Raw genomic sequence first — 17,198 nt, forward strand, 5'->3', positions numbered from 1 at the left:
CTGAGCTTTCAGGGGGAAGAGTCAGAGGAAAAATAAAAATAATTTCACACAATGCATTAGAAAGACAAAAACAGGCTGGTCAGATGGTGACTGAGGGGGAAGGACTTCAGACTGGGTGTGAGGGAGGCCCTTTGAGCAGATGACATTTGAGCTGTGACTAGGAGAAAAGAGGCCATCTGGGGAAGACCATCCAAGCAGAGACCCTGAGCCTGGAACTCACGGGCAGAAAGGCTGGAACACAATGAGTAAGCGGAGAGGTAGTCAGGACCCCACTAGTACCAGTACAAGAAAGTGTTAGAAAAACAGAATGAAGCCCAGGGCAGGATCCCCCGACTCCCATCCCCCGCGTCCGCCGCATTTCGGGAGGGTTGGGCCGGGCGGCGGGCGGGATCAGCGCAGGGCCCACCCCAGGGGCGGGGCCGGGGCGGGGCGGTACCTGGGGCCCCTGCCGGGGGCGGGGCTGCGGACGCTCCCCATTCCCCCGACTCCAGCCGGCGCAGGCAGCGGCGGCAGCAGCAGGCGAGCCGCGGCCCCGCAAGGCCATGAAGGTGAAGAAGGGCGGCGGTGGGGCCGGGACGGGGACGGAGCCCGCTCCGGGGCCCTCGGGCCCGAGCGTGGCCCCCATACCACAGCCGCCTGCGGAATCCGAATCTGGGTCCGAGTCGGAGCCGGACGCAGGCCCAGGGCCCAGGCCGGGGCCGCTGCAGAGGAAGCAGCCGATCGGGCCGGAGGACGTGCTGGGGCTGCAGCGGATCACCGGTGGTGAGCACCCGCGAGGGAGCGCCGCCCGCGGGTGGGAAGGAGAGAGGGTGCGAGGGGCCCTCCCGGCGCGCCAAGCCCTGGCCCCCGCCCCCTTTCCCGCCTCCCCTCCCCCACCGAGTCCCCTCTCCTGTGTCCCCTGCTCTCCCTTCTGCCGCCAGGTCTGAGATCTGTGTGTACCCCCTTCCCTTGATCTCTCTCTGTGCCTCCTTCTTCTCCCTTTCGAGATTTATTCCTTCCTTTTCCAGGGGCCCGTCCCCTTTTCCCAGCGTGGAGGTACGTGCGGCAGCAGCTGCAACCATAGCCCTGTAGCTGTGGAGTCTCCAGAGCGCTTTGAGGCCCGCCCCTGCACTAATGAGGAGAGGGGCTGAGTGCAGCCTGTCCTCATCCCCCACGCTGGAGGCTAGGTGGAGGCTGAGTTACTTGGGAGGCATTCAGACTCTTCATGTCTCCCCAACCATTAATACCCTCACCCTGATCCTCCAGGAAGACTTGGGCCATTTTCTTCCCCGGGAAAGAAACTGAGCAGGCAGCTTTAGTGTGTTGGCTGTGGTTCCTCTCATGGGGAGTGGCATAATGTCCCTCCAAGCCTGGACTAGCACCTGTTCTCTTCTGGGGGCTCTGTCATCAAGGGAGGCTTGGTCTCCACTGTGGTTAAGAGTTTCTGAGCTGGACTGCCTGGGTTGGAGTTCCAACTCTGCCATATAATTGTCTGTGTGACCTTGGGCAAGTAACCTCACCTCTCTGAGCATGTCTTTTCATTTGTAAAATGGGGATAATGATACCTATCTCCTAAGATTATTGTGAAGATAAGTCCTCTGATTCTGTATGGTGCCTGGCATCTATGCGTGCTGTGTACATTGGGCTCTTTGATCAGTAGTATTTTTGGGCCCTACAGGGCTGCTCATAGCTGCTGCCTGGAGTCAAACAACTTGGCTTTCAGGGCAGGGGAGGGAGTCATCATAGGCAGGGAACGAGGGCTAGGAAATCTCATAGCAGAGGCTTTGAATGAGCCTCAAAGGATGAAAGGTGCATGGAGAGACAGTGGCTCTCCACCTTGGCCACATTCACCAGCAACCTGCCCTGGCCCCCTTTGTGAGAATAACTGTTGGGGGGGCCTCTCTGTGGGTATGGGGGGCATGTATTGGAGTGGACCTGAGCCCTAGAGCTTCCAAAGCAGCAGAACACCGGACTCCCCGACAGAGCTGTGGAGGGGAGACAGCCTTGAGCCTGTGCTCCTGGGTCCCTGGGGGCCAATTCCTCTCTCCTTACTGAGCTAGGCAGCAGCCATTCTTAGCTGGGCCCCCAGAGTACTGAGCTCCCTTGCCCAAGCAGGCATCGATGGAGAGAGGGAGGCTGGACCAGGCTGATGTTGAAGCCAGTTGGGCTACAATTTGCAATAGCAGCATTTAGGATTCAGCTTAGCTCTGGGGCAGAACTTTCTCAGACTGACTGAGTCCTGAGTAACTTTGGGGGTTTATTTTGCAACTAGAGGGAGCTTCCAGCTCATGTACCACCATTTGTCTCCTAATTTGGAGGAAATTCATAGCCCTTAGAGATGGGGCATCTGTGAAGGGTAAGTAGAGGAAAGGGCTTCATGAGAACCCCTTCCTGTGCAGGAATTGAGAACAGAGTTCCAGGGATTTCCACCCTGGCACCCCTTGCCTGGTCTCTTCTGACCCTAATCATGCAGGTCTGAGGTTTGCTGTTCCCAGATTACTGGGCCCTGAATCCAGCTTAGGAAGCTATTTGTGGCTGAGAGGAATAGAGCAGTTGTGTTCTGAGCCCTTGGCCACTCTGCCCCTTATTCTGACCTGACCCTGGGTCCCAGGCCTCATCCTTTCTAGAAGAGAAGGAGTGGCCGTGGTGTTCTGAGCCATAGACATCCATGTTCCTCACTTCTTCTAAGGACAGAGAGGTTGATAGATTGAGTTTGCAGTAGAAGAGACTGAGGTTAGACTGCAGGAAGTTGTTCCCAAATGAGAGAGGCTCCAAAAGTTGGAGAATGGGAGAAGAGAAGGCCTTACAGGGATCTGGGAGTTGGGCACTGGGATCCTGCTCCCCACTCTGCCACCTCCGTTCCCTATGCTCTGTACCTTCTTTCTATGTCTTTATATTGGTGCTTACTTTCTGTGAAAATAGGGTGAATGGGGTGAGATAGGGGTTGCCCACTTCCATTCTCTCCCCACCCCACATGTGGGCTGTAGTAGACTCAGGGCCCTGCCTCTTCCCCAAGCTGTATAAAGTCCATGCTGGGCCCCAGGGTACCAGATGGCTGCCAGGAGGGCTTCCTGGAGGGGACAGCGTCAGGCTTGGGGAAGAAGAGAAAATGACTTTATATTCACTTCCTGTTCCTGCCCCAGATGAATAGGAGGTGGCCCAGGGGCCTGGAGGGTGATTTCCGGGCCTCTGTGGGCCACCAGGGGAGGATGTGATGCTGTGCAGGCTGACAGCACGAGTCCCTCCCTGCACCTCTCAGCTCTTTTTGTTGCCAGGGCCTCCCTGAGCACTTGAAGTTGCTGCTGCAAGAGCTGTGAGGGTTAGATCAGGCCCTGTAGCTCCCTGAGCTTCCTCAGGCAGGGCCTCCCACTGTTCTTGGTTCCCTTCCTGGGCCTGAGGACTCCCCTTACCCCTTCCACACCCACTGCTGCACCTGCCACACCCTCCTCCTGGCCTAGCCTGTGTTCTTCTCTATGGGGGTCCAGGACTACTTTCTCCATGGTGGTGGCTCATAGCCAGGGCTGCGTAAATGACCTCTAAGGGGGTTCCCTCTGCTTGCTAAGCCTTCCTCCCATTTGGAGATCAACAAAGGATGAGAGCAAAGTTGGCCTCCTCCCACCTGCCATATCCCAGGCTCTGGGCTTGAGTCAGCAGAGCTTTGGTTAAGCTGCTTAAGGGAGCTGGGCTGGTGTAAGCTTCTTACTGAGAGGAGGGGGTTGGGAGGAGAGGAGGAATAGGGAAGGGGTTGTTCACCTGCTCCAGCCCCACCCATATCAGGGAAAGTCCCCTCAACATCAGCCTCACCTGATACATCTAGATGTCATGCCAGGGGCAGCTGTGGGGTGAGGGTAGGAGTATCCTCCAGAGAAGGACTGTGACTCTCCCAAGACAGAGCTGTGTGGCCCCCTTTACAGTGTGGTTCTCAAAGGCAGGGTACCAGAGAAGTTGATACATTGAGTTGCAGTAGAAGAGACAGGTCAGACTGCAGGAAGTTGTTCCCATATGAGAGGAGAGGCTCCCACCAGGCTGGATACCTAATTCTCCCAAAGTCATCTAGCCAGCCTTGGCAGAGCGGAGGCCAGAATGAGGACCCTCAACTCCAGAGTGGGAGAGAGTGTGTTCAGGAGGTGGCCTTGTCCTCTACCCTTCTCTGCCCTGCCCTTCCCTGGCCCCCAGAGACCACTAGGATGGCACTCCTTATCCCCTGTTAGATCCCCATGGTGGAGTTATGTCTCTTCCACACTGGGGGTGTACCCCAAGGGCAGGGACTGAGGTCCCTCTTTCCAGAGGGCAGTGATCCCAGGGATGAGAAGATGGTAGCTACTCTGGGGTCCCACACAAGCTGACCTGGCAGCAGGGGCTTTGGGGCCCCTTCCTTGCTCAGCTGCCTGTTTCCCCTAGACTACCTCTGCTCCCCTGAGGAGAATATCTACAAGATCGACTTCGTCAGGTTTAAGATTCGGGACATGGACTCAGGCACTGTCCTCTTTGAAATCAAGAAGCCCCCAGTCTCAGGTGAGTGGGCTGGGTGGGCCATTGATGGAGAGGCAGATACGAGCTGCGGAGTGGGCTGCCCAGGGAATCCTTGGGCCACAGAAGAGTCCACAGAGCTGGGGCTTGGACCCCAGCATTCTCAGGAGTCTGCAGGCAGGGGGGCCCTTTCTTTTCCTTCCCGTATGTTTCTGAGGCTGGACATCTTGCGAGGTCAGCCCTACCTCTTCGGTCCCTGCCAACCTGCCCTCTGCAGGGCTTTCTGGGAACTGCAGTCCTACGGGTCCCAGGCCTCAGCATCCTGTGGCCCGGGGAAGCGCAGTGGCGATTGGGAACATGCAGACCTAGAACCCCTAGGTGGCACTATTTGGCCAATGGTCTGAGCCCTCAGTGTGCCCCGGAATTTCTTGGGGAGTTTAAAAAAAATCAGATAGATGGGGACCCAAGGGTAGAACCCTGGGTGGACAAGGGCCCAGCCTGAAGCCCACTGAGCCCCAGCTGGGGTACATTGCAGAACGGTTGCCCATCAACCGGCGGGACCTGGACCCCAATGCTGGGCGCTTTGTCCGCTACCAGTTCACGCCTGCCTTCCTCCGCCTGAGGCAGGTGGGAGCCACGTGAGTCGCTGGGCTGTGGGTGGTGGTGGGGGTGAGGAAGAGGGTGTGAGTGGGCCCTTCTCAGCCTCTCGTAGGGGTGGCCTGTCCTGAGCCTGGCTGGCTAGCTGACTTCAAGGACAGACTTAGCCCTGCCTCCTTTTCTTGCTCAGGGTGGAGTTCACAGTGGGAGACAAGCCTGTCAACAACTTCCGCATGATCGAGAGGCACTACTTCCGCAACCAGCTACTCAAAAGCTTCGACTTCCACTTTGGCTTCTGCATCCCCAGCAGCAAGAACACCTGCGAGCACATTTACGACTTCCCCCCTCTCTCCGAGGAGCTGAGTGCGCGGGCAGGGTCTTCTGGGAGTGGGGAAGTGGGGGCGTCTAGAGACTGAGCTGCGGGAGGGAGGGGGACTTGTGGGTCTGATCCCATTTCTCCCCACCCTGGGGCTCTTCTGTGTCTGCCACCATTCCCATATCATCTGTAGAGAAAGAGGCTGGGGATATTTCAGGCTGTTTGGCTGTCCCTGTACCCCAGTCCTGAAGCCCCTGCAGTGGCGGGACTCAAGCTCCTGACCTTTGCCCGGCCTGGCTGGGCCTCTCTTGCAGTCAGCGAGATGATCCGCCACCCGTATGAGACCCAGTCTGACAGCTTCTACTTCGTGGATGACCGGCTGGTGATGCACAATAAAGCAGACTATTCCTACAGCGGGACACCCTGACCCCACGGCTGCCCTGACCCCAGGAGGCTCCAGTTCTGGGCTGGGAGCTGTGACCTCCCCAACGCTCACCCCTCAACCCCAAGTCCTCTGCTTGGGGAGTTCTCCAGGAGCTCCGGACCCTGAGTCAATGTTGGGAGGAAGGGTACCTGGTGTCCCCAGTCAAGCCCATGAAGCCCATGCGGCCTGCTACATGGGGTGGGGTCGTAGGGAGGCTGTTTGCCTCCACGTCTAGGAAGGCCTGTGAGAGGAGCAGTCAGGACTTCCGGACGACTTAGCTGGGCCCTACTTGGGCCCAAGTTTCAGAACAGTGTTCTCCTATCAAGGCTGTGACTAGATCAGGCAGGGATCCATTCCCTGTCCCCTGCCCACTACCTTCAGGCCATTTAGAGTTGTAAATTTACAAAGATCCATGGTGGGCTCCAGCTGCCAAGCCACCCAAGGGAGTCTGGGCCCTAGGCCTAGCCCCATCCCTCCCCATGAGGGGCCAAGACACTGCCTAAGGTGTGGGAGGGACTGGCTGAGATTGCAGCCCATGGTAGGAGCTGGACCAACTGTATATTGTTTTCAATAAACTTTTTCCTTTTCTGTTCTCTGGTGTGGCCAGCCTCTGTGTGTATGGGCAAAGAAGGGAGCAGGGATAGGCAGGAATGTGCTTAAGGCAGTAAAAATTTCTCCTACCTCCCACATTCCAGTGCACTCTCACCCCTTAGTCTTCCTGTCCCCTGATTCTCTGTACCCTGACACCATATAGAGTCAGCATTTAGAACATGATGGAGCTGGAGAGGGTCTTTCTTGTGATGAAGGAGACCCAGACCCTGAGAGGGGAAGCTTTGGCCCAAAGTCAGAGCCAACCCTGGCAGAACAGAGGCCGAAACAAAGGCCCTGAACTCCAGGGTGCAAGGGGAAGGTGTGTGTGGGGGGGTTTGGCCTTGTTCTCCACGCTACCTTCCCTGAACCCCAGAGGCCACTAGGACCACTGGATTGTGTTTTTAGCCCTCATGATAGACGGTGGCAGGGCTTTGGCTAAGGCCTGGAGCCATCTCCTTGCCCTCAGCTGCCTTGGGGAGCCCCCATGCCTGGGTAGCCCTACACATAACACTGCCCTCAGCCTCCACCCCCACCCCAGACTCAGAGGAGGGGGCTGCTTAATGGAGGAAATTCAGAAACTGAGGTGGGCAGAGAGCACACTCTACAGTTTCAGGCCCTCCTTCAGATATGCCCAGAGCTGACGCACCCTCTGGGCTGAGGAACTCTGGCCCTAGGAGGCCCAGAAGTGCTGGCATTCAGCTTGATTCTGTGAAGCCCTTGCTGGGGGAAGGGGGATGGAGCTAGGATCTGCACTGAATTCTGGGAATTCTGAAATGAGTGAGACACAAGGAACACATACTCATCCCTAGGGAAAAAAAAAGGACTGGGGACATGGAGAGCAAGAATCAGAGTCGTTCTGTGTGGAGGGTTCTGGGGAGGATTTTTAGAGGAGGTAGCACTGGAGCAGGTGCTTGTGATGGGAATTGATGGGGAAGAGTGCTTAGGCACAGGGAACAGCATAAACAAAGGCTCAGAGGCAAGATTTGTCAGGTGTTTGTTTGTTTGTTTACTTATTTATTTGAGATGGGGTCTCCCTCTCAAACTCCTGGGCTCAAGGGATTTTCCTGGCTTGGCCTCCCAAAGTGCTAGGATTATGGGCATAAGCCTAGGTGTGTTCAAGAGTCAATATGATGTGAAAAGAAGACAGATTGGCAGAGCCTTAGGAGCAGGGCTTCTGAGAAGTGGGGAGCCCCTGTGGAGGATTAAGTGGGCATGACCTGGTCAGATTATCTCTGGCTGCTGAGTGAATGGTGGATTGGAAAGAATGACACTGACAATAATAGCCAAGATTTACTGAGTGCCAGGCTGGGTGCTCTACATGTGTTAACTCATAAACATGGTCATTTCTGAGGACGGCACTATTCTGATGCCCATTTTACAGAAAATGTAGGTCCAGAGAGGTTAATGTACCCAGCCAACATTGCACAGCTATGAAGTGGCAGAGCCAGGACTTGAATCCAGGCAGTCCGGCTCCATGCACTACCATACTAAAGGCAGGGGGGCAGTGAGGATGAGGAGGGTGCTGCAGGAATCTGGTGAGAGAGAAAGAGAAACTGAATTAGGTCAGTATCCTCAAAGATGGAGAGAAGCAGGTGAAACTGATATTTTTAAGAGGTGAGATCCTCAGGAGTGGTGGCTGATTGGATGAGTGGGTTGGAGAGAGGGAGGAGGTGAGGCTGACTGCCTGGTTTGTGGCCTGGGTGCTGGGGTAGCTACAGGTGCCATCACTGGGTTTGGGAATGCAGGTTGGATCAAGGTGGATGCCAGCAGGAGAGGGTGACTTCAGACTGGGACATGCTGTGGCATGGAGGAAATTACCAGAAGACAGGAAAGGTGGGCCCTAAGACCAGGAGGGGAATAAGGGCTGGAGGTGGTGATTGTCGAGGCCATCGGCCACAAGGTGATTGCTGAAGCTATGATGGTGGCTGAGATCATGGGGTCCTCCACTGACACTCTTGGTATTTAGGAATGCCAAATGTCCTGCAATTACTGGGACTCTCCCAAACAATGCTATTATAATACGAATCCCCATCCCCTAATTGAGGGTGCCTGAACGAGAATGTATCACCTTGGGGAAGGCCAGTGTTTGAGAGCAGGGCAGAAGGAAAGGAAACAATGGAGACAGGAGGAGTGAGCCTCCAGGGAGGTGGGAGCAGAGCCATGTTTTGGAGGAAAGAATTTCATCACAAAGCAAGTGGGCAGGAACTATCAGTTGCCACAAAGGTAAAGAAGGAGAATGAGGACAAGAATGTGGAAGGGAGGGATTTGTTTGCAGATGAGGCTGTACAGGTATGAAAGAAAGTCCAGTATAGGGGTGATTTTGCTGTTGTAGTTTATGGGGTTACAAGTCTGCAGAGAAGGTATAGCGAGGAAGAGGACCTTTTCCCAATACCCTGATAATAGTTCTACTCACTGCAGCTGCTAAGTAAAACTGGGTTGAGGTTCTAGATTGGGCCTGCTGCACTTCCATCTTCAGAGAGAGAGGAGGGTCCCTATTCTGAGGTTCTCATCTCTGAAGCAGGCACCCAGTTGGCACTCACCTTGAAAAGAGGCCTGCGTTCCTTGGGCTTGGAGGAGCCTAGGTTGGGAAAAGCCTTGGCCCCATGCCTTCTTTTAAGTCTTCATGCCTCTGGCACTAGTCCTATTGCAAATGGTACATCTTGCTGCATTTAGTTCCTGGCACTGTCCCTAGGAACCTAGAGGCTGCCTGGGAGGAAGACAGGGTGGAGGTGGGGCTAGTCTTGGCTCTGATGTTGATGAGCTGTTGACCTTGAAGGGGCAATTCCCTTTTGTCTCTGAAATGGGCCAGTCATTTTTGCTTTGACTCTTTTTTTTTTTTTTTTTTTTTTTTTTTGAGAAGGAGTCACGCTCTGTCGCCCAGGGTGGAGTGCAATGGCATGATCTCCAGGGTGCAGTGCAATGGCATGATCTTGGCTCACTGCAACCTCTGCCTCCCGGGTTCAAGTGATTCTTCTGCCCCAGCCTCCCAAGTAGCTGGACCCATTACAGGCACCAGTCATCATGCCCGGCTGATTTTTGTATTGTTGTAGAGACGGGGTTTCACCATGTCGGCCAGGCTGGTCTTGAACCCCTGACCTAGGTGATTCGCCCGCCTCGGCCTCCCAAAGTGCTGGGATTACAGGCCTGAGCCACCGTGCCTGGCCTGCTTTGACTCTTTAGGGGTGTCATGAGGATCCTGCCCCTGGGTAGAGAAGGAAAGCCCAAGTACCACAGGGAAACCCACAGCTCGTGCCCTCCTGGGCTGGCCGGCAAGGTGCTCACTGGGACTGCAAAACCAGTGGTTAAAATATTAAGATCTTCCCTTCCAGCTGTTAAAAAGCTGCTGTCCCAGGCCGCCCTAGCCTGGCCCCTCCCCTAAGAGTCATGCTCCAGTTCCTCACCATCTGGCAACTAAAGCAAGGACATTACCCTTTTTTTTTTTTGAGTCAGGGTCCCGTTCTGTTGTCCAGGCCAGAGTCCAGTGGCACAATCACGGCTCACTGCAGCCTCAAACTCCTGGGCCTAAGCAATCCTCCTACCTCGTCTCCCAAGTAGCTGAGACTACAGAAGCTACATGTGCCACCATACCCAGCTAATTTTTTGTAGAGATAGGGTTTTGCCATGTTGCCCAGTCTGGTCTCAAACTCCTGTGCTTAAGCAATCCTTCTGCCTTTGCCTCTCAAGCTACTGGGATTACAGGCCCAGCCCCTTGCTTTACTTTTCTATGTGTCACAGACTCTCTTGTTGTCAGTCTGCTAAAGCCTATGGACAATAAAAAGGATTTTAGGAACATAAAATATATTGTTATCCTATTTATTTATTTATTTATTTATTTATTTATTGGGATGGAGTCTCGCTCTGTTGCCAGGTTGGAGTACAGTGGCACAATCTCGGCTCACTGCAACCTCTGCCTCCCGGGTTCAAGCGATTCTCTTGCTTCAGCCTCCCGAGTAGCTGGGACTACAGGTGCGTGCCACCACACCCAGCTAATTTTTGTATTTTTAGTAGAGATGGGGTTTCACCATGTTGGCCAGGATGGCCTTGATCTCTTGACCTCGTGATCCTCCTGCCTTGGCCTCCCAAAGTGCTGGGATTACAGGCGTAAGCCACCCTGCCAGGCCTATCCTATTTATTTTATGTATTAAAAACTATATACAATTGGCCATAGGTTCCGCATCTGTGAATTCAGCCAACTGTGCATCAAAAATGTCTGTACTGAATATGTGCAGACCTTTGTCTTGTCATTAGTCCTTAAATAGTACAGTATAACAATGATTGACAAAGGATTTACATTGTATTAAGTATTATAAGTAATCTAGAGATGATTTAAAGTATACGGGAGGATGTGTGTAGGTTATATGCAAATACTCCATCATTTTATACCAGGGACTTACTTGCACATTCACGGATTTTGGAATTTGTGGGAGGTCCTGGAACCACTGTGAGATGACTGTGTGTGTGTGTATGTATCTACAATCATGCACTAGACATCGATGTGTCTGTCATGACAGACTACATATATGTCGGCAGTCACATAAGATTATAATACTGTATATATATATATATGTTTTTTAAGACGGAGTCTTGATCTGTCTCTCAGGCCGGAGTGCAGTGGCGCAATCTTGGCTCACTGCAACCTCTGCCTCCTGGGTTCAAGAGAGTCTCCTGTCTTGGCCTTCCGAGTAGCTGGGATTACAGGCGTGTGTCACCACGCCTGGCTAATTTTTTGTATTTTTTGTAAAGATGAGGTTTCGCCTTGGTGGCCAGGCTGGTGTTGAACTCCTGACCTCAAGTGATGTGCCTGCCTTGGCCTCCCAAAGTGTTGGGATTACAGGTGTGATCCACCGTGCCCGGCAAATACTGTATTTTTTACTGTACCTTTTCTATGTGTTGTAGAAACAAACATAGGCATTGTGTTACAATTGCCTACAGAATTCAGCACACTAATATGCCACACAGGTTTGTAGCCTAGGAGGAATAGGCTATCCCATAGAGCCTCTAGGTGTGCAGTACGCTCTACCATCTAGGTTCATGTGAGTAAACTCCATGATGTTTGCACAATGACAAAATTGCCTAAGGACACATTTCTCAGAACGTATGTCTGTTGTTAAGTGACAAATTACTTTATGTGTGTGTATATGTGTGTGCATGTGTATATATTTATACATATTTTGTACTATCTATAATACAATTACAAAATATCTGTGATTTCTATTGACAAAGTCACAGGTATTGCCAGTGTTAGTGTGATTTGTTGCTGACATTCACAATGGAGGGAAATTCTAGATTTCAGGTAAGGATGAGAGAAAATGAAGATGTAACTTTTTCATGCAAGTTCCTGACCTGGGAATTCTAATCCATTTGAGATCTCTCACATTTAGAATCCCTGAGCAAAAGGATTAATTCCCTCCAAATAACAGACTTGAAGAAGCTGCATCCATTCAGACAAATTGTTGCTCACCCTGGCCAGGTGTGGTAGCTCATGCCTGTAATCCTAGCACTTAGGGAGGCCAAGGAGGTGGCGTTGTTTGAGCCTAGGAATTTGAAACCAGCCTGGGCAACATAGTGAGACCCTACCTCTACAAAAAATACAAACATTAGGTGGGTGCGGTGGCCCACGCCTGTAATCCCAGCACCTAACAGAGGCTGAGATGGGAGGATCACTTGAGCTCAGGAGTTCAAAACTAGTCTGGGTAACATCGCGAGACCCCATATTTACTTAGAAAAATAAAATTAAAAAGATGGTTGCTCACTCTAATAATGGCTATATGCTTGGTATGGGGTGGCCAGCAGGGGGCAGCATATGAGCGGGAGTGTGGGGCTCATTTCAGGGTGGAACTGAGGCCCAGTTAAAAAAAGTCTGAGGGCCTGGTTACACTCTCTCTCTCTCTCTCTCTCTCTCTCTCTCTCTCTCTCTCTCTCTCTCTCTCTCTCTCTCACACACACACACACACACACACACACACACACACACACACACACACACACACACAGAACTAGACCCAAGTCCTACCTGCTTGCTACCTGTCTTCTTGCATAAGGGGCCAGTTCACACACAGGTGTGCTGAATGTGCCCACTGGCCAGAGGTTTGACAGAGGGTCCCCTGGAGGAGATGGCCTAGCCTGGGTATATAAGGCAGGTTTGTCTGAGCTCCCAGAGTCTCAGGACCCGAGGCAAGCAAATGGGTCCCAATAGGATTCTCCCAGGAAACATTTGCCCTGTGTTTGGGGGCCTGGATGTCATCAAGACACAGGCCCAGGGTTGGACAGAGCTGGTGTGCAACATCGCCTGAGGTCTTGGCAAAGAGCCTGCACCTGCTTCCTACACAGCCAGGGCCAGGCTGGGGCAGGTGGGCCTTCCTCTTGGGTGCACCCGCTGGCCATGCCTTCCCCACTCCCTATCCTACCTCAGCCTACCAGCCCTGCATCTAGCCTTCCAGCCTCTGCTGGGGCGGGTGCTGGGGTAGGTGGGGTTCTGTTATGGGGTCTTTTGCAGACCTACCCTCTCAGAGGTAGGTGTTGGCTGGCCCCCTGGGCCCAGCCCCAAGAAGAGCTTTGTTTTTTTTATGAGACAGAGTCTCACTCTGTCACCCAGGCTGGAGTGCAGTGGCACAATCTCAGCTCACTGCAACTTCCACCTCCCAGGTTCAAGTGATTCTCCTGCCTCAGCCTCCTGAGTAACTGGGATTAAAGGTGCCTACCAGCACACTCAGCTAATTTTTGTATTTTTAGCAGAGGCAGGGTTTCACCATGTTGCTCAGGCTGGTCTCGAACTCCTGATATCAAGTGATCCACCCATCTCGGCCTCCCAAAGTGCTGGGATTACAGGCATGAGCCACTGTGCCTAGCCATCCAAGAAGTGCTTTCTTTTCTTTTTTTTGAGACAGAGTCTCACTCTGTTGCCCAGGCTGGTATGCAGTGGTCCAATCTCGGCTCACTGCAACCTCCGCCTCCGATTCTCCTGCCTCAGCCTACCTCCCGAGTACCTGGGATTACAGGTGTCCACCACCACGCCCAGCCAATTTTTGTATTTTTAGTAGAGATGAGGTTTCACCATTTTGGCCAGGCTGGTCTTGAACTCCCAACCTCAGGTAATCTGCCTGCCTGGGCCTCCCAAAGTGCTGGGATTACAGGCGTGAGCCACCGTGCCCAGCCTTCATCCAAGAAGAGCTTTCTAAGCAGAGACACCACTTGTGGCTGCTCTGGGACCTGGGGATCATGTATATGCTTTTGGCTCCCACATCTGCCCCATTTCTCTTGAGATAGTGCTGCGGTGACACCAACCCCACCTGGAGGTGATACCTAGGGGGTGAGTCTGAAGTGGGACTGAGTGAGCCCCTGACCATCCAGAGACCACTCTCCAGGACCAGCAGTGCACACAGCACCAGGGCATGCTCCATTTTGTCACCTGTGGAACTCAGGGCCCCAAACCACTTGGCATCTCTTTCAGCCAGGGACAGATTGGAAGCAGAAAGGCACAGTCTGGACAGGGCAGCAACTCCTTCTTGTGTGAGGAGATGGGGGTGCAAAGAGGGAGTGGGCAGACCTCAGAGGCAAGGGGTCTGGGGGAGGGCATCCCCTCCATTCCTCTGGCCAGGGCAGCCTCTTCCCTGCATCTCTTTGGAAGTTCTCCTGGGAAGAGGCCCTGCTCACCTGCTCCTCAGCCTCCCCAGTGGGTCAAGAAGTTTTCCTAGATGCCTCACTCTTTGGATTAGAAACTTCCTAGTTCTGGGTGAGGGTGACAGGGACGTCACAGGCCCAGGGCATCTGCCATCAGTGTGGCCTGGCCATTTTGCTTAGGGAGAGGGGCCAGAAATGAAAGCTTGGTAGTGAGACCACAAGGCACTTGCTTTATTGTTCCAGGACAGGGGACAATGACAAACCATCGCGGGATCTGCTTATGCCTCCTATAAGCCTGGGGCCAACCTGTGGAAGTTCTTGTCACCCCCAGGCCCAGGGTGGGCTGAGGTTCCCCCTCGATGGGGTCAGGCTCATGGCAGGCACCTGGGCCACACCCCGCAGGGCCAAGGGTATCCCTTGTGCTTCCCAGGCACCCTAGGTCTGCCAAGCAGTCAAAGCGGGGGTGCTTGGCATGGGTGCTTCCCTGTCACCCTGTGCCAGGCTTTTCTCCTGAATGCCCAGGTTGCCTGAGACAGTTGGAAGTAACTAACAGGTGCTCCTCAACTTATGATGGGGCTACATCCGGAGAAACCCATCATGAGTGGGAAACATCGTAAGTCGAAAGTGGTGTTTGACTTTCGGTGGTTTCAATTTACGATGGGTTTATCGGACATAACCGCATCCTAAGTCGAGGAACATACTGAATGTGTATTGCTTTTGCACCATCTTAAAGTTGAAAAAGTGTAAGTTGAACCATCATAAGTAGAGTTAAGCCAGGACCTAAACTATGTGAACTTTTCTTTCTGGAGGAGGAGTGAGATTGTGGTGACCTGGAGGGGGCCCTTCCTGCACCCGGGACTGGGGAAAAAGGACATGTTCAAGTTTCCGAGGGCAAGGGCTTTTCCAAACACTGCTTCGGAATTGGGCTCAGTTTGGTGCCCGGGTAAATGTTGCCCCTTCTGTATGTCACCCTGGGGAAAGCTGGACAGAGCATGTACTAAGGATGGGTAGAGAATGGCTGAGCGGGTGCTGCCAATTAGCAGCTCCTGGGGGCGTCCACAGACAACCCAGGGAGGAGCTCTCTATCTCCTCCTTCTTGCTGGGCTGTTGGGATGAAGATGGGGGAATAAATACAGGGCGCTTCTGGGAAAGAAAATGACGATGGGGCCAGGCCTGCAGAGCATGTGGATGTCAGAATGGGGGTCTGGGGGGATCTTTGGCCTGGCACAGGGCCCTGAGCTTTTGGTAAGCAAAGCGCTCAGCTCTCAGTTGCCCCAGAAACGAAGTCGGGCTCTCAGTGATGGAGTGCTGGTTCCTCTGGCTGTAAGATATGTGGGTGGGTGTACATCTGAATAATTCGTGTGTGTGCACGAGGGCTTAAGTGTGGATGAGTGTGAGCTAGGGACAGTGTATTTTCTTCTTGCCCAGACACTTGCTCTTTGGGGGCCCTGGGTGAGGAGCTGGGCCACCACATGGCAGAAATGTGTGAGAGGCAGCACCCCAGGTGATGTCCTCTGTGCCCCCAGCTACCAGCTAACACACACGTTGGCTTAGTGGCATAGGGGACAGGTAGTATTTTCCTTCCTTGACCTTTAAGGTGAGCCCGATGTGGGCGGCCAGCCAGGACTTCCAGACCAGGCAAACGCTGGAGCTGACGATGCTGGGCACAGCTCATGCCAGGGCCACGGGCTTGGAGCTGGGGCTGAGGTACACAGAGGGGCCTGCAGGGGCCGTGGGGGCCGTGGGCTCCAGCTCCATAAAGGCAGAGTAGAGGGTGGTGAGGTGCAGGTCACCCAGTGCCCCGGAGCCACCACTGCCCGGGGGTGCCAAGTCACCTGCCCCACTGCCTGTCTCTGTCAGACAGGGCCCAGGGGGGAAGCAGTGAGGTGGTGGCTGGGGTGGCGGCATCGAAGATGATGTCGGGGATGAGGTCACCAGTACCAGGGGGTCGAGGGCCAAGCTGTCATCCTTCAACTGTTCCCACAGGTTTCCTAGATGGGGAAGGAGAGAACAGGTGTCACTGGGAGGCACCGGAGGAGCCCTGTCTGGCCCCTCCTCCCTGTCAATTTTCACATGCTGCAGAGAGCAGGGGTCAGGGTGACATGTGCTGGGAACAGAGCCTGGCACTAGCTTGTGACCCCAGGCAGTTGCTGAACCTCTCAGCCTCAGATTCTTCCTCCCGTGTAGCACAATCTGAAAGCCATCGATCTAGATGACCTCTGTGGTTCTTTTTGGGGGGTGGGCATTGGGGAGGGGTTGATGCCTGCTGACAGGCTGACAGCGTGGATGCCAATGTTGTGCACTCGGGAGTGAACCCTGGCTCATGCCCAGTCTTCCAAGGAAGGTAGATTTGCAGCCCAGATCAAGGAGCTTCCGGCAGTGTACTCTGGACCTAATGGGAAGGATGGGCATGGCTCCCTGGGTCTCCTCCACTGCAGGGCCCAGGGAATGGGAGCAGAGCCAGGATGCACACCTGAGTCCGAGGAGCAAACAGTGCTGCCACCTGTGGACCCTCATCATGGCTGACCAGGGCCTGGGGCTCCTGCACTGGGTATCCAGGCTGCAAGCTCTGGAGAGAGAGGGCCTGACTAAACCCTGGATTGGATTTGGCTGCCTGGGTTCCAGTCCCAACTCTCCCTCTTTCTAGCTAAGTGACCTAGAGTAAGTTTTCAAGCCTCTGTGTGCTTCCATGAAGCAGGTTTAATAATCCTTCCTATCCTCTAGGCCCAGATGAGAAAGCACACAGAGAGCAGCCAGCCTGATGCCTGATGCCTAGCAGGGGATCAAGTAAATGTTTTTCATATCCCGCGTGTCTATAGCTTCCTCTGAGGCTGATTGAGCCCTGCTCCCCACTTCTGGACTGGGCTGAGGATCTATGTGCACTTTTCTAATAGCTTCCTAAACCTGGGTTGTCTCCCCATCGGGTTGGGAGCTCTCTGAGGACAGGCTGCCTCCATCAGCTTGTGAATGTCCCCCACCCCTGTGCACACAGAGTCTGAGGCCTGGGTCATCACCCCGTTCCAAACCTCCTGTGGCCAGTATCAGGGCCTGGGGTGCACTGGAATTTAGACGGGAATGGGTGGGCTTAGCCGTCTGCAGAGACGGAGCAGCCAAGATGGAGTGGAATGGGTAGAACCCTCCCCAAACTCCTATCTCCAAATCTCTCCAGGACTTGCCCAGCTCTGAGACTCTTCCTCTAGG

The 17,198-nt window shown here is 53.8% G+C and overlaps 2 protein-coding genes across 5 annotated transcripts in view; one reads left to right on the forward strand and one right to left on the reverse strand.

Annotated features, from left to right (window-relative positions):
• Window positions 1–431: 431 nt before the first annotated feature.
• On the forward strand, window positions 432–6,378 carry UNC119 (unc-119 lipid binding chaperone). Its single transcript, XM_031010960.3, has 5 exons — window positions 432–762; window positions 4,381–4,494; window positions 4,985–5,087; window positions 5,237–5,409; window positions 5,677–6,378. Exons 1-5 carry the CDS (start codon window positions 543–545, stop codon window positions 5,787–5,789), a joined length of 723 nt encoding a protein of 240 aa, XP_030866820.1. The 5' UTR covers window positions 432–542; the 3' UTR covers window positions 5,790–6,378.
• A 7,826-nt stretch (window positions 6,379–14,204) lies between these two features.
• The window catches only part of FOXN1 (forkhead box N1), a 31,948-nt gene continuing 28,954 nt past the window's right edge, over window positions 14,205–17,198 (reverse strand). For 3 of the 4 annotated variants that reach the window (XM_055388683.2, XM_055388682.2, XM_055388680.2), the window contains exon 9: window positions 14,215–15,988. In XM_055388683.2, coding sequence (XP_055244658.2) covers window positions 15,669–15,988 — 320 coding nt within the window. In that variant the 3' untranslated portion in view covers window positions 14,215–15,668. Of the gene's footprint in view, window positions 15,989–17,198 lie in introns of all 4 variants that reach the window. The other variant, XM_055388681.2, reaches the window with a different exon arrangement.

This window comes from Gorilla gorilla, chromosome 4 (genome assembly GCF_029281585.2).
Source record: "Gorilla gorilla gorilla isolate KB3781 chromosome 4, NHGRI_mGorGor1-v2.1_pri, whole genome shotgun sequence".
Taxonomy (NCBI): Eukaryota; Metazoa; Chordata; class Mammalia; order Primates; family Hominidae; genus Gorilla; species Gorilla gorilla.